Raw genomic sequence first — 16,830 nt, 5'->3', positions numbered from 1 at the left:
AATGTGTGGCTATAAGCTTCCCAGCTACCTGTTAGCTACTTTAGCCTCAGAGATCCAGTGCACTAAAGAAGTGGCCAAACATTGAGGCCTCAAGGACTCAATCCTCTAGTATGTTTTATATATGCTAATGTACTTGTGTCCAGTGTATAGATTGAAATTATCTTGCAGTGATAAATCATGTAAGAAAGTGTATTTGGTGGTAAACTGGCTTCATTTACCTTAATTAGCCTCAGATATACAGGACAAACCCTATTAAGAAACTATTTGACCAAACATGACAGAACTACAGGCAAAATTGAGGCCTCAAACTCATGTGCTATGTTTTAGCTATGCTAATAGACTTTTGTCCAGTTTCTAGATAAAACAAAAAAAATCATCATACAGTGTTAAATCACATAGCAAAGTGCATTTGTTTGTAAACTGGCATCATTTACCTGTTAGCTACATTATCCTCAGAGATCCAGGGCAAAACCTAAGACGCTATTTGACCAAACATGACAGAACTACAAGCAAAATTAAGGGCCTCAAACTCATGTGCTGTATTTTAGCTATGCTAATGTTCTTTTATCCAGTTTATCATAGTGTTAAATCACATAAGAAAGACCATTTAAGATCATTTAACAAAAAGTCAGGTGGTGGTTATAGTGGTGCTAAACTAAACGTGTGGCCATAAGCTTCCCATCGACTTGTTAACCTTTTCAGCCTAAGAGACTAAAGAAAACAACAAAAAAAATTGACCAAACATGACAGAATTATGGACAAAATTACGGCCTCGGGAACCTGTAGTATTTTTAATGATTGTTTTATGTATTGTTGTCCAGTTTATAGATAAAAGTGTGTAATACAATGTTAAACTACATACTACAAAATTCAGAGATAATCAGTATTACTCAACAATTAGATGCAAGTGGTCAAGTGGTGTCGAACTGGTACTGAACTGGTGGCTGGAAGCTTTGATTACTTGTTGGCTAAGGTAGCCTTAGTGCCCCAGTGCTAAACTAAAGACACAAACTGACTAAACATGTATAGGCTGATCAGCTACATTTGGGGTAAAGGGGAAAAGTGTGATTTTTGTAGCTGTTTTCTGTTTCGGAGCCCTGCTAGCAGACAAGCTGAGCCTCAAGCGACACAAATCAGACATAAAATTAGCACCAAGTGAAGTGAAAAACATAATTATTTTCATCTACATCTGTCAAAGGGTGGGATATATTAGGCAGAATGTGAACATTCAGTTCTTGAAGCTGGTCTTGAAAATGGTTTGAGACACTTAATCAGGGACCAAATTGTGTTGGATAGACGACTACAGGGTCAGAACATTTCAAAATTATGAGGCAGGTTTTGGAATAAAATACAGTGGTCAATATCAACCAAAGGACAACTGGTGAATCAACAACATGGGCACCTAAGGCTCACTGATGCGATTCACGGAGATCCCACCTAACAACTTACCGTACTTAAAGTATCTGCTGCGAACGTCTTAGTGGCAGGACAGCCGCTGAACTGGTGACAGGGCCATGGGTGCCCAAGGCTCATTGATGAGGTCCATGGAGGCCTCGAACCTCGCAACTTGCTGGATGTGCTGCTAATGTCTTGATTCCAGACACCACAGGATGCCTTCAAAGGTCTTGTGGAGTCCATGCCTTGAGTGGTCAGCTCTGTTGTGGTGGCAGAAGGGGGACCTAATCAGTATGAGAATGATCAGTGTATGTAAGTATCATATATTGAACACACATGCGTAATGGATTCATATATTTTTGGGTGATAGGTTAATGCATATATGGACAAATGTAGCACACATATAAGTAACTATTGGTTAAACTATATATAAGAAATGTATTAATAAATATGTATGATACACCGATCATCACTGTCCCACAAAAATCTTTACATTGTGTAAAAATTTGATGATGAATGGTCCAATAATGACAAATGACAAATTGACTTCCATTGAAAGTTATGTTTTTTTTTCCTCTTCCTGTTAAGTTGTCATTTTGGAGATACTGGGTTTTTGTGTGACAGCACCATACAGGGTTTCTGCTAATATTTTTTTTCAGCAGTGGCGGAAGACCGACCCTCCTGGCAGATGAATGTGAAAAGGTACTAAATATGGCATCTTTCACCCACTGTGAACCGGCATAGCAATGTTAACTGAGGTAACTTGACGTTAGCATTTATTTGTTTACCAGAAGACTGGCTGCCTTTCTCTGAGTAAAGTTTAAGTGCTATGTGATCTACTGTGGCCTCCTGTAAGGGAGCTACAAATCTTCGCAAAGTGGTGCTTGGCGTGGTGTGTTGTGGCGTGGCATGAGGTGGCTTGACGTGATGTGACATGACATGGCGTGGCGTGGCATGGTGTGGTGTGGCGTAACGTAACGTAACGTAACGTAACGTAACGTAACGTAACGTAACGTAACGCAACGTAACGTAGCATAACGTGGCGTGACATGGCGTGACGTAGCGTGGTCCGGTGTACAAGGGCTTCTTGTTACATTGTTAACATTAACATTAACATCAGCTAGTTTCCCTCTTTTCTCCTCTCCCTGTCTTTATTTCTCCCTCCCTCTTGCCGGGTGGGACGAGGATGAGGTTTGGGCATAGCCATATGTCTCTGTTTCCAGTATCTGTTTTAAATTAAAGGTTCTTTATAATTGCAGTTTCATGACATTACATTTCATGTAATTTGTGAAATATATGTCAAACTAACATGCACAAAATATGTAAATGTAGCAGAAACACTGCAATATATGATTTTCTGTCCTATAATGTTAAATAAATATGCTACGTTTGTATATGTTGACATATGGCTGAGACATATGTCCCATATTTGAAAATGGCCATATGTGTCACATATATTTAATCATATATCAGATTTCGATATGAGTTATTTAGCCCTCTCTCTCCTTCTCTTTCTCCCTCGCCCTCGCCGGCCACTCCTGATTGTCTTTTTCAATGATGTTTAATTTGTGTTGCTCACTCTCACGCTGCGTTTCACAACAGCCCTCTCTCGTCCGCTGCCTTTGTCTCTCATGGTCATGCCCTCCCTCTTTCACACACACACACACACACACACACAGACACATATACACATACACACACAGTTGACAGTTCCCCTATCTCTCAGAGCCAGTGCTTCTGTTTCAAATAGGGACTTTGTGTGTTTGTGTTGACTGGTTTTAGCTTGCTGCCTCTTTCCGAAGCTTGATTCTAAAGGTTCTTCTCTGCTTTTTTAATATATTCATATCAATCAACTTTTACAGATTGTTTCAGTTTTTTGCTTTTTTTTGTGGTCACTTTTTTGCGAGTGGGAGTTTTTCATTCCTCTTCTTCTGTTCTTGCAGTTGGTTGGCTTGTGGCTTGTTTACTCAATCAGGTGGAGGTGTGGTGCGAGTGAGAGAGTGTGAGAGTGACTGAGTGAGTGAGCGAGCAAGAGAGTGAGTGAGTAAGAGAAAGAGAGAGAGATACGCAGCTGCTGCTCTATAGCTCTCTCGTCCTGGCAGTGAACGGAGTGGATCCTCTCAGGCAGAGGGAGGCTGCTCTGGGCGCCTCTTTCGCGGGGCAAAGGCGCAGATACACACCCCCCTCTGTCCCTCCCAGCCAGCCAGCCTGCCTGCCAGCCTGCTAGCCTGCCAGCCTGCCAGAGGAGCCCCTATGAGACAGTAGGGCTCTGGAACTTTCACACAGATGCCCCTACGGATCCAGAGGGTCAGCGGCGGGAGCCAGAAAGGAGAAGACCAGGCTTACACCATGATCCGGAAAGAGGCCAAGAGGTACCCACACTGTCAGAGGGTCAGAGGGGCCTTTAACAGTCCCACTACCCCCCCACCCACAAACACTTAAACACAGAGACACCTACACTTGCACTCATGCACTTGCTGTTTTTGCTCTACTTGTCTGTCAGGGCGCATTTCTCGATTGGTTATATGTTTCAAATGTAAAAGTCTGTGCTCTAGCCGACAGAGATGCTTTCTTGTTGTCTGTGAAGTCCGTTAGGGTTGTCTGCCTTTGCAGAGCAGAAAAAAAGAAGAGGCACAATAACTGTGGTTACCTGACGAGGTTGTGGCTTCCCTTCATGTTCTTTAGAATTTGCTGTTTAGGTTTCAATTCCCTGCACGCGAGAGAGCAGAGCAGACTGTGTTTTTCTCAGGCCTGAGACACTCTGAGGCTCTGAAGCACTGATCGGTTCCAACAAGTGCTGTAGTTTGGGTTTGAGGACTCGGGAGGTGTCTTCTAGACTTGTTCGAACATCTGGAGGACTTCATATATATATATATATGTGCCAAGGGTTTTTCGAGTGTTTTGTTTTGAATCATCAGCGTCGGTATCCTTTGATCTCTCTGAGGGGATTTCTCGTCGCTCTTTTTGACCTTAATATTTTTGCTGCTGTCATCTGCTGTGGAGGACAGAGACTAAGCGAGAGACAGAAGGGATTGAGAGCGATGCAGAGACCATGTCATTTCGTGAAGACCTTCACAAAGTGAGGAAAAAAGCCTCACGCTACGTTGCCCGCCGCACACGCTCAACCCTAGAGCGGAATAGCTCCAGCAACGGCAGCAGCAACAACGGCAGCAGCAGCAGCACCTCCTCCTCCTGCCAGTGAGTGATGCAAATTTTCTTCACCGGCTGAAGCTCATTTCTTAGAAATTCCTCACACAGTCAGAGGAGTGCGAGAGAAGGAGAGCTGTTGATAAGGAAAAGCAAAAAAAGCAAAACGAAGGAGTAAGCATCGCAGTGTATTATGATAGAGGCTTGTGGGTCTTGTGTTTTATTCACACTATCTCTGAGGTGTTATCTGATTGCTGGGAAATGACAGGCAGCGCGCTGCTAAGAGTTGATATCATCAGCAGCATTAACCTCGAAGACCAGCTCTAGTGCAGTTATAAGTCAGGCCTGTCACGTGGGGCTGATATCAACAAATAAGTCAATTGCTCAACTATGACAGGCCTGCAGTCTTGAAGCCTAGGGGCCAAAAAGGGACCTCTGTATGAGATGGGAGGGTTGTCACGATACCAGAATGATACTGTACTGGTTGTAGAACCACATTATTGTATTGGAAGCAATACTGCTGGGTTCTCATGAAGATTGCTTATGGCTTATATGGTTCAAATAAGATGTTTCTAGATGGTTAAATATCATCTACACCAAACTAAAAAAGGGTTCCACTGTTGTTACATGGTTTTAAATAATAGACCTGTTAACTGAGCTGTAAAGATCTGAGCTGAGATCAACCATTTTCAGTTTTACTATATAAAACCCTTTTTGCTTGGAGTGTAAAGAAGAAAAGGACCAACAATTGCATCATGGTCTGAATATCAAATGCTTTTGGACACAGAACAATATTAAGACCTTCACAGCTTGATCAAGTCCTTTTTATCCCACGTAAAAATGGTTTCTGTTGCTATAAAGAACCATTTTTATTTAAAGTTAAAAAATCATCTACAAGAACCTTTCCTTAGATTTAAATAGGCCACATTATCATTCAAATCCCCAGAGATCCATGTAAAAAAAAACATTTTTTAAGAGTGTAGCATGGAACCCGTAAAGAGTGCTTTTTTACGGGTGTTGCAACATTAGGTAGATTAGTAAAAGTAACAGCATTGACCTGTTTGGCAAATTGCAGTAAGGAAATTGTGCAGGAACCACATTTGGTTCCCTAAATGAATTCTCTGTAGGACCATTTTTAAAAGAGATGTTTGACAAACCTTTTTTTAGATTCGTAACCTTTAGTTCCCATTCAGATCTTATTCAGAGTTCTTGCCAATGTAATCACTTTACACAGGTAGGAGAATGTAGTGTTAAGAGTCTTGCTTAAGTACTAGTATAGGTGTAGCATGGAATTGAACACCACATGGAGATCAGTGATGTTGCCCACTGTGCTATACCAGTGCTAAATCCATACCAAGACACACAAAGTTCAAATTAAGTGAATTATATGAATGTTCTTCATACACAACCTCACATTTCCCTAATCAAATGTGGCTATTTAGGGAATCACAAGTGGTTCTTCTATGGCATCTTCCAAAGAACCTTTATTTTCTTTTCTAAAAGTGTTCATATTACTGATACTACTCATTTAAGACGGCCCTGTGAATATTCAGTTTGCTGCTTGTATCCTAATGAGGGTTTATAATTAGATCCTGACAGAGAGAGTTATTATTAGATTAGATTGTGTTGAATTAGATGGCTTTGAGAGTTGCTGTTTTTGCTTCTGTTTGTTCATTCATTTTCTCACAGATAGGCCCATTTTGCTTCTCATATTCCTGTGCTTACAGAGTCTTTTGTGTACATAGACTACAATTTTGATATTCTAGTTTTTCCAGTTTTTACAGCAAGGTCGTTGGGCAGAAAGCATGATATTTCTAGCCCTGATGGGGGTTCTGTTTTGAATTGTCACCATGTCTGTAAGTAGAGCTGCTTGTAGGCCTAAATGAGATTCACTTGCCGCCTAGCATGACTAGCATCTAAACATGCTTATATTACATGGAATTGAATGTAACAGGGTTTCATTTATGCTAATAATGAAATAAAATAATAATGTCCATGCAATGTAAAGAGCAGTTGGGGTCACATGGCTTTGATATGACAGTAATAATAAGAAGAACAACACAAGTTGTGTGTGAGAGGGCTGAATGTTTGGGGGGCCCAAACAAGACCTTTGAACAATTTTGGCATCAATTAATCAATTAAGACAGAAAGCGAGGAATTTGCGTGTGTGTGTGTGTGTGTGTGTGTGTGTCTGTGGGCTTGTATTTAGCTGTAAACGGGGGCCCACAGGTCCTTATAAGGACTGTGTGTAAGCCATGCATTCAGGTCTGTATGGGGACTACATGTTCCCAAACTGAGTGATGACATAAACTCCTCGACTTTGTGGGGACTTCTGGCAGAGCCTTGTGGGAATAGGTGTGAGCCATGCATGTAGCTCTATATAGGGGCCTGCAATGAATGAGGGACAACAGCAACACTTTTGTTGTGATATGACCTTTTGGGGACTTTTGGCAGGTCCTTATGATGACTGTGTGTGAGCCATGCATTTAGATCTGTATGGGGACCAAATGTTTCCAAATTGAGGGACAACCAGAACATTTTGACTTGGTAGGGACTTCTGGCAGATCCTTATAAGGACTGTGTGTAAGTCATGTATTTAGCTCTCTACCAAATGTTCCCAGATTGAGTTACGACATGAACACTTTGACTTTGAGGGGACCTCTGGCAGGTCCTTATGATGAATATGTGTATATGAGATGTGTATTTAGCTCTGTATGGGGACCACAAGTCAGCTTTTATGTAAAATAAATAAATAGGCTGGAACCTCACTTTTCTTAGGATTAGGATTAGGTTTGGGTCATACCACTTTCTGGCTACTGTTAATGGAAACACTCCACAAAGGCAGGAATACAAAATGGTGTGTATGTGTGAGGGGAGAGGAGGGTTAGTGGGGGATCTAGCTGGAGCTCGAGCCAGGAACTGGGAGTAAAATACCGGCTACTGTGGCAGTGAAATGGAAGGGGAGTGGGGAGGTGGAGGGGGGGGGGGGATTTCCAAAGAAAAAGGAGAAGTTGTTTTCTGAATGATCTGAATAGAGCAAGGGTGCCGAAGGAGAGGAAGAGAAAGTGAGTGAGAACGAGTAGGTACTGTCTAAGCCAGAAACACATACACAAACACAAACTCGCACACAAAGCACTGTTATATCGGAATGTGTCAGAAACGTCAAATGTGACATTAGCTAGCCCAGCCCGCCACACACGCTTACTGTAAAACAGATCAAGCCGATTCCGAAGAATCTTGGAGAGTTTACATTTGCGGAAACCTATTTACAAATACATTTACATTTTACTCTTGCATTCTTTCCTTTTAGATGTGCACGAGTGTGTGTGAGTGTGCGTGTGTCTGCTGCTACCCTGTGTTGCATAAAACACGTTAATGCAAATAAGGGACAGACAGACATGATGCAGTATTTGCATGGCATTCAATCTATTCCTTTACTGGGAAAATGAGAGAGATATAGAGAGAGAGAGAGAGAGAGAGAGAGAGAGAGAGAGAGAGAGAGGTGTGCCTTTTCAAGTCAATACTGAAAAAGGGAAAGGGATTGAAAACTACTATACACACAAAAACTACTATAATGCTAATTTCTGCTAGCGCCCCATGTTATTGTTGTAGTATATTAGCACTAAGCTATAGAAATAGAATAGAATACATTCTGTTTTATTAGGCGCTTATAACAGACATACTGTCATGTGTGTGATATTGCATGTAGCAGTTTCACACTGTTTACCCTCAGTAAAGAGAGCTCCCTTCAAATATGTAAAAGAAATCTCATTTAGTGTTCATTTCTGCTATGGAATTCTAGTACTATATATTCGCGCTAAGCTCAGTGCACAGTGCATTCTGTGTTTTATTTGACGCTCATGGCAGACCCTGCCTTAGTTTAGTCTGTATTTGGTAAAAACATATACTACAAATACTAGTACTTCTGTTATTTGTGGTATAATGGTCATTATAATAGTATAACAGCACTTCACTAAAGGAATAAAATAGAAAACATCAGGTTTTATAAGTATATATATATATGTGAGTTTGTAAGTAGCAGATTTACAGTTTATATATATATTTATATTTCTGTATATATATATATATATATATATATATATATATATATATATATATACAAAAAGCTCCCTTCAGTTTGTACCACACAAAAAAATCATATAGTGTTTATTTCTGCTTTGGAATTCCAGTAGTATATAAGCGCGAAGCTAAAGAAATAGAAAAACATACATTCTGTGTTTTATTAGAAGCTTGTGACAGACTAATGAACATATATGTGGGCTTTTTAGAGTTACTGTTTCAGTCCCTGGCAGAGATCTGCCTTAGTTTAGATCATATATGCAAGAAACCATATAAATAAACACAATACAATAATGGTTATTTCTGCTAGGAACCCAGTAGGATTCTTCACTAATGGAATAGAATACTAAATTATGTGTTTTCTTTGAAACTTGCCACAGATAAATAAGTGTATACTTGAGGTTATATGTAGCAGAGTTTGAGTTTATGTTTAGTAAAGAAAGATTCCTTTTAGTTTGAATTATATATGTATTTGAATTTGAATTTTATATAAAAAACAACAACAACAAACATACCATAGTGTTCATTTTTGCTATGGTATTCTGGTAGAATATTAGAATAATATTTATTTAAAGCTTGTGACAGACAATTTTATATAACATATATGTCAAAAAAGACACAAAAAACGACTATAATGCTAATCTATGCTAGCGTCCCCATGTTATTCTAGTAGTATATTAAGCTACAGAAATAGAATAGATTACATTATGTTTCATTAGTAGCCTGTAACAGACATACTGTCATATATGTGAACTTTTGTGTAGACATTTATTAGTGTTAACTATCAGTAAAAAGAGCTCCCCTCAGTTTGTATCAAATAAGTCAACAAACGCAAAAAACTCATATAGTGTTTATGTTTGCTTTGGAATTCTAGTAGTATATTAGCACTAAGATAAAGAAATAGAAAAGAATACATTGTGTGTTTTATTTAAAGCTCGTGGCAGACAAATATACATGTATGTAAGCTTTTTAGAGAGCCCTGGAAGCCCTGGTAGAAATTTGCCTTAGTTTAGAAAATGTACATAAAAAAAAAACACAAAGAAATACCATAATGATACGTTTTGCTAGCAACCTAAGATGATTTAGTAGTATGATGCTAAGCTGTGCTAAAATAGTGCAGTAGTTTTCCATTGACTTTGATCTTTGATAAAGAGCCCTGACAGATTTATTTATTTACTTATTTCGGGTATAACCAAAAACATACACAAAACTCCTATTATGCTAATTTCTGCTAGTGCTTTTATGTTTTTCCAGTAGCATATCAGTGCTAAGCTAAAGGCAATGGAATAGAATACATTCTATGTTTTATTTGGAGCTTGTGTCAGACATATCAGCATGTATTTGAGCTTGTATGTTGCATATTTAGTCAGTGATGTATCTACACTTTCCAGGCTGCCTAGAGTGATGTTTTTACTCAAGAAATCTGATGCAAATGGTTGATTCTTCTGTCTCTTCCAAATTATGCTGGAAGTTAATCTGCCCTATAGACCCTTAAGTCCACCTCCCGAAAGCCCAACCAATGGGAGAGCTTGCATGGCTGTGTCTACCTAGATACTACATGCAACAAATTCTGATTGGACAATTTTTCCTTATTAAAATATTGAAACCTTTTATTTTTTATTTAAAAAAAAGGCCTAGGAAGCCCTGAGGATTCCACAATGACATAACTGTGTGTGTGCATACGTGTGTGTAGCATATCCGCACATGTGTTTGTGTATGTTGCTCTTAGCATGTACATATGTGTGTGATTTTGGGATGTGAGAGTCTTTTGGCCTAAGCTACAACTGGAGGAGAATTGAAAATGAGAGGGTTCTACTGGACACTAAAGAGAGAGAGAGAGAGAGAGAGAGAGAGAGAGAGAGAGGGAGGGTTGGTCATTCTAAGAACTTGTCACCACTTCTCTGCAGACAGAGCAAGCACTTCCTGTTCGTGTCATCACTTCAGCCATGGAGCCTGACCACACTCAGACTTCAGAGAAGCCTTTATCTGTTAGTACACACACATACACACACACACACACATGCACACACACTCACATACAGGCCTCAGTGTAGTGTTTTACTGTTCAAGTGTGTAAGCAACATGCTGCTAACAATTGAGCCCTGATCACTCTTTATTTTAGAGACAAAGAGAGAAAGACAGACAGAGACAGTGAGAGAGAGAAAGAGAGAGGCATAAAGAAAGAAAGTAAGCGAGAGAGAAAGAACAAGACTGAGAAAGAACGAAAGAGAAAACCCAATAGTGAGAGACAGTGGGAGAGTTAGAGAGAGGTAGAAAGACTTGAGAGAGAGAGAGAGAGAGAGAGAGAGAGAGAGAGAGAGAGAGAGAGAGCGAAAGACTCTCTGCCTGTCTTTGTTCCGTTCCTGTGACATTGACAGCATTGTCAAGTGACATTCATTGCAAACAGGCATAAAGCAGTAAAGCGAACTGTCTGCTGTGCCGACATAGAGGCAGGTAATGGGACATGAACAGCGACAACAAACACAGAGCTGCTATGGCCAAAACAGTGCCGCGGATATGATCAAACCCGAGACTCTTCACCCTCCATAAACATAAACACACGTGCCATACCGGTACACTCTCTGGAACATGCTCAAATCCGTTTATGGGGCTAAAGGAGCCTGTCTGGTTCAGCTCAGTTCAGTTCGGTTGACTTGTCCATGCTCTGTTGTTGCGATATTTGACAGGCTTCACAGAACAATGGCAAACATTTAATTGAATCTAGTGGATCCCTACCTCTCCATTCGTATTGGTGGATCTCTACTCCCTCATTAGTATCGGTAATACTCTACTCCTTCATTAGTTTTGGTGAATTCTACTTACTTATTAGTATTGGTGTAGTGATCCTCCAGTGCTAATAAGAGAGTAAGGATACATCCTCATTAGCATCAGGGGATTCCTTCTCCCTGCTTAGTATTGGTGGACGCCTACTGCCTTGTTAGTACTGGTGGACCCTTAGCCTCTCATTAGTATAGCTGGATCCCTACTCCCTCATTATTATTGGTGGATCACTACTCCCTTCATAATATTGGTGGATCCCTACCCCCTAATTAGTATTGGTTAATTCATACTTTCTCATTAGTACTGGTGGCTCCCTACATACTCACTAGCATTGGGGAATCCCTACTCCCTCATTAGTATTGGTGGATCCCTACATACTCACTAGCATTGGGGGATCCCTACTCCCTCATTAGTATTGGTGGATCCCTACATACTCACTAGCATTGATGGAATCCCTACTCCCTCATTAGTATTTATGAATACCTACTCCCTCACTATTGGTATTGGTATAGGGATCCATCAATACTAATAAAGGAGTGGGGATCCACCAATACTAATACTAATAAGGGAGTAGGGATCCACCAATACCAGTAGTATTCCTTCATCAGTGCTATTGAATCCCTGCTCCCTCATTAGTATTGGTAGATCCCTACTCCTTCTTTAGTATTGGTGGATCCCTGCTCCTTTGTTATTACTGGTGGATTGCTGCACCCTGGTTAATACTGATGGAGCCCAATCACTTGTTAGTATTGTTGGATCCCAACTGCCTCATTAGTTCTCACAGACCATTAGATACAACCAAACATTTGCTTATAAAATTAAAGGATGTTTGCCTGAGTTGTTGCTCCATTTGACAGAAAATGTAGCACTTAGACTTGGTTGTTAGCCACCCGTGGTTGAGCATTGTGAAAATCATTATTTTGTAGTGCACAGTAGTCATTTCCAACTTCCCTGGTTTTGATTAAAACATACTTAAGCTCAGAATAGTAACATTTTAAAGATGGGAGTTTTGCTAATGTTATTTATAGATCATCTAACGTCACAACAAAGAACACATCAACTTAGTTCAGTTCAGTAGGTTACAGTTACGAGCATGTTCATGTTTAGTCGCAGTATGGGCCAAAGCAACATTTGCATAATGTTTATTTAATATTTATATACTAGAATCCTAACTCAATAAACCTCAGCTTCACAAGTCTAATGCACTGCTACTATGGCCTGGGAATTGTCACTCACAATCCCGAGCCATGCTGCTTTGCCATCAGCGGCTAGAGTTCTCCCCTAATCCTCTCGGCTCGGCTCGACCCTCCATCCCTCAAAATCCGCGGAAGACCAGCGTCCAGGCTCTTTTCTGTCCTGGCACCAAAGTGGTGAAACGAGCTTCCCCTGGGTGTCCGAACGGCCGAGTCGCTCACTGTCTTCAAACGCAGACTGAAGACCCTCCTCTTCAGAGAATACTTGGACGAATAGCAGAATACTATACTTTCATAAGCATTTCATACGTGCACATGCACACACACATGCGACCTCGCTGAACTCAGAACACAGACCAAGAAACGAAGCCACAGTTATCAGATAGACGAAGCATACTGTATATTTTCCACTTATGCAGGTCAGCATATTTTCACACACCACACTCACGCTAGCACTAGCATCTCTACTGCACACTTTGTTCATCTTACCACCTAATATGGCCCAAGACTGAAGAACCAGGCCTGAGAACTGGCTCAGCACACAAAAACCTGACCACCCACCACAGCAGCCACAAAGCAGAACAGAACAAGGACTGGCTTTAGCAGTAGTTCAAGGGAAAAATCTAAAGTGCAGAGTTTTCCCTTCACCACAAAAGCAGACGATCAGCTGAGGCAGGTTTGGTGTCGGAAGTTAGCGTCTGCAGTTTTGCACTGGAGCTACAAGGCTAACGGAGGCCTACCACTCTGTTAGCCTTGTGGCAGCCAGGTTTGCATCATACGTCATACAGAAGTCCTTTTGGATTGTTTTATTGGTCTGTTCGTCATAACATTTTGGCACTATATAAAGTAACCTTGTAAGTCGCTCTGGATAAGAGCATCAGCTAGATCCCGTAGATGTAAATCAGTCATGTCAGTCATATCAGAATATTAAGACCACCTGTCTAATTGTGGGAATACCCACCCTTGGCTCGCACGACAATAGCAAGATGTGGCATGGACTGTATAAACTGAGGCAAGGTGTTTATTATAGAGGTTAACTGATCTGCCCTGTACCACTGGCCAGAGTCAGGGTTGCCCTCTGGCATTAGGGGCCTATGGAATACCACTCTTCTGTCATCTGGAGGCACTCAGTGTGCGAGAAGTCCATTCTCTCTACACCTTCACTACTGCAGCTCTAGAACGTCCCACGAAGTTAGCGATTTCTGAGATGCTACCACCTTTCGCCCACTGTCACTGTTAAATCAGAATATCATGATTATGATTATTATTCAAATAAACTCAGCTGGGGGTGTCACAGATGGCACGTTACAGGGCTAGCTGCATGTATAAATAAGCGAGCACACCGGTCAGTTGTAGCAGAGAACACCACGGTCGTCAAGGTTCTGGCTTGACTGATGTCTAAAAGGGCATAATTTAAATTGTTACATATATGTTGCACATGCACAAGATGTCCAAATGTTTGTGGACACCCTCTTCTAATGAATGCATTCAGTTACTTTAAGTTGCAACCATTGCTGGCACAGATGTGCAAATGCACACACACAGACACACACTGAACCTTTTGGCACATGCCTAACGCCAGGTGTGGGCTAGAGGGGTATAAAGCCCCCGAGAATTGAGCTGTGGAGCAGTGGAACTGTGTTCTTTTGAGTGATGGTGCTCCATCTGTAACATCCGAAACAACATCCTGACTTCACTGACGCTCTATAATACCCTTGATTTCAGAAGAAACAATGAACGATTCGTATGTGTAATCACAAGCAGACATTGTGGAATTGTGGTTGCTGACACTGTTATCTTATATAAGGGCAAAAAAAAGGAAAGTGTGTCATTATTAGGCAAGCAGATTTACACAATGCTAACTGCCTCGTAGCTCTTGTACAAACCTACAAACAAATCCCACAACACCAAACCTGTCTTAGCTGACTGACTACATTTTGGCTAAAGGGGAAAAATCGTGTATGGTGGACTTTTCTGGCCGAACTGTCGCTTTAGACTGACCACAGAGAAAGCTGGCTGACCTTCGCTGTCCCACATGTTACGTGGCTGATACGTGAGAACACACTGTGCTAATATAACATGGTGTAAGCACAGGCCTCTTTCTTTTTGCTCCTTTTTTTGTTCTTTCTCTCTCAGAGGGATATTTGCCCAAGTGGCACTCTACATTTTTTTTTTATTTTCGATAAAGTGTTGGTTGCCATGGAGACCTTTTATGTATTTGTGAAGTGGCAATGATAAGAGTGTTAATCAGTACAAACCCGAATGTCCATTAGATTTTTTTTTCATAGTCCTGTTTCATTTATTTAATCATGTTGCAATTCGTGACTGCAGTCCCTTTCTCTAAATCCCACCTCGGACACCTCAGATGTCGCCTAAAAGTAATACGTCTCTCTCTTTTCAACTGCCCCTCTCTATTTCTCCTTCCCTCTCGCCAAACCCTTTCCCATCTCTTCTCTTTCTCTCTCTTTCTTCAACTGTCCTGCTCGCTCTTTCCCTCTCTACCACTTTTTCCTTCTCTTTTTACTCTCTCCTTTTTACCACCCCGTGTCTTTTCTTCTTACACACCCTTCACCTCTTTTTTTACTCCCTCTTTCTCTCTCTCTCACTCTCTATCCACCTGTCCTTCTCTGTTTCTTTTCCCTCTCGCACACCCCTCTTTTTTACTCTCTCTCTATGTCTCTCTTTCTCTCTTTCTCTTTCAACTAACCCCCCCTTTCTCTGTTTCCCTCTCTACCACTTTTCCCATCTCTTTTTCACTCTATTTTCTTTCTCTCTCACTCTCTCTACCCACCTGTCCCTCTCTATTTCTCCTTCCCTTCTGCACACCCCTTCCCCTCTCTCTTTTCACTCTTACTCTTACTCTTTCTCTTTTCCTCTTTCCCACACCTGCCCACCTCTCCTCTTCTTGCTCTCTCTCTCTTTTTACAGGTCCCTCTCTATTTCTGTTCTATCTCTATTCAACTGTCCCTCACTCTGCCTCTTTTTTCTCTCTACCACCCCTTCCATCACTGTTTTGCTCTTTCTCTCTCCCTCTCTTTATTTTCTCTCTCTTTTTTCCCTCTCTCTCTTCAACTCTCACACTTTCTCACGCTTCCCTCTTTCCCACCCTTTCTCATGTTTCTTACTGTCTCTCTCCTTCACTCTCTCTGTCTTCTCTCCTATCCCTTCCCACCGCTCTCTCTCTCTCCTTCTTTTTCTTACTCTCTCGTTCATTTTGCTCACTTATCTCCGCCTCTCTTTCCCCCCTAATTCAGTTCAGTTGAGCCTAGCTTTGTTGATGGGACTGTATTTAGTACAGTGTTATTAAGGTTTAAATCTGATTAAGGGCAATAGTGATGATACCTGTGGAATAACACCTCTCTCTCTCTCTCTCTCTCTCTCTCTCTCTCTCTCTCTCTTTCTCTCTCTCCCAGTAGAAAGTCTCGCCAGGAGGGGGGCAGTATGATAAAGAACAGGCGAGCGGTTCAGAGAAGGATGACCTGTCCGAGTCCTCAAGAGATCAGCCGGGCACTGCAGACTCCCACCGCTCCCTCCATCACTCGCTCCGCCAGCTTGGACGAACTCATCCAGCGCTGCCTTCACCACTTCGGTCTGTCTGTCCACCTGTCTCTTCATTCATCTGTCCACTGTCCATCTGTCTCCCTTATCACAATCACGTTACCTGTCCGTAAGCCACTCAGGTATCATGTCGAGCAAAGTGTAGATGAGGGGTGGTGTTGTATGTGGGGGGAGGGGGAGGGGGAGAGGGACACAGTCCACCTGTGATCAGATCACTCAAGGGATGGTAATATGTGAGAAGGCCATATGTGTAAAGTCAGTAGTGCTTGTTTGGGAAAAGCCCAGTGCAGTGCTATGGAACTGCTGGGCTAGATTGTGTGTCCAGGCCCTGTCTTTGGCCTCCTCTGCAAGCTTTTGGGGTCTTTCTCTCTTTCCTTCTCTCTCTCTCTCTTTCTCTCTCTCTTGTGCCAGCCAGATTATGTAAGCTTATAGAAGGGATGGATGAGACAGAGGAATGTAGTGTGTGTGAGTGTGTGTGTGTGTGTGAGAGAGAGAGAAACAGACTACAGACAAAGAGATGGGGGGAGACTGAAAGTGAAATCTTTTCGTTTACTCTCTTTTCAGGTCCTGGGAATGTCTTTGTCCTGCTAATGATACAAAGCCTGTTTGTGTTTGTGTGGCCTCTCTCTCGCGCGTTCTCTCTCTCTCTCTCCATCCTTTCTCTACATCTCTCTCT

General features: G+C 41.6%; 1 protein-coding gene across 2 annotated transcripts in view; it reads left to right on the top strand.

Moving 5' to 3' along the window:
- The first annotated feature begins 2,685 nt into the window (after nucleotides 1-2,685).
- The window catches only part of rasgrp4 (RAS guanyl releasing protein 4), a 36,730-nt gene continuing 22,585 nt past the window's right edge, over nucleotides 2,686-16,830 (top strand). The window contains exons 1-2 of one of the 2 annotated variants that reach the window (XM_072694643.1): nucleotides 2,686-3,767; nucleotides 16,013-16,185. In XM_072694643.1, coding sequence (XP_072550744.1) covers nucleotides 3,682-3,767; nucleotides 16,013-16,185 — 259 coding nt within the window. In that variant the 5' untranslated portion in view covers nucleotides 2,686-3,681. Of the gene's footprint in view, nucleotides 3,768-16,009; nucleotides 16,186-16,830 lie in introns of both variants that reach the window. The other variant, XM_072694642.1, reaches the window with a different exon arrangement.

Source organism: Salminus brasiliensis, chromosome 13, assembly GCF_030463535.1.
Source record: "Salminus brasiliensis chromosome 13, fSalBra1.hap2, whole genome shotgun sequence".
NCBI classification, from domain to species: Eukaryota; Metazoa; Chordata; class Actinopteri; order Characiformes; family Bryconidae; genus Salminus; species Salminus brasiliensis.
Note: the sequence above shows the minus strand (reverse complement) of the source record. Positions and strands in the feature narration are given on the sequence as shown.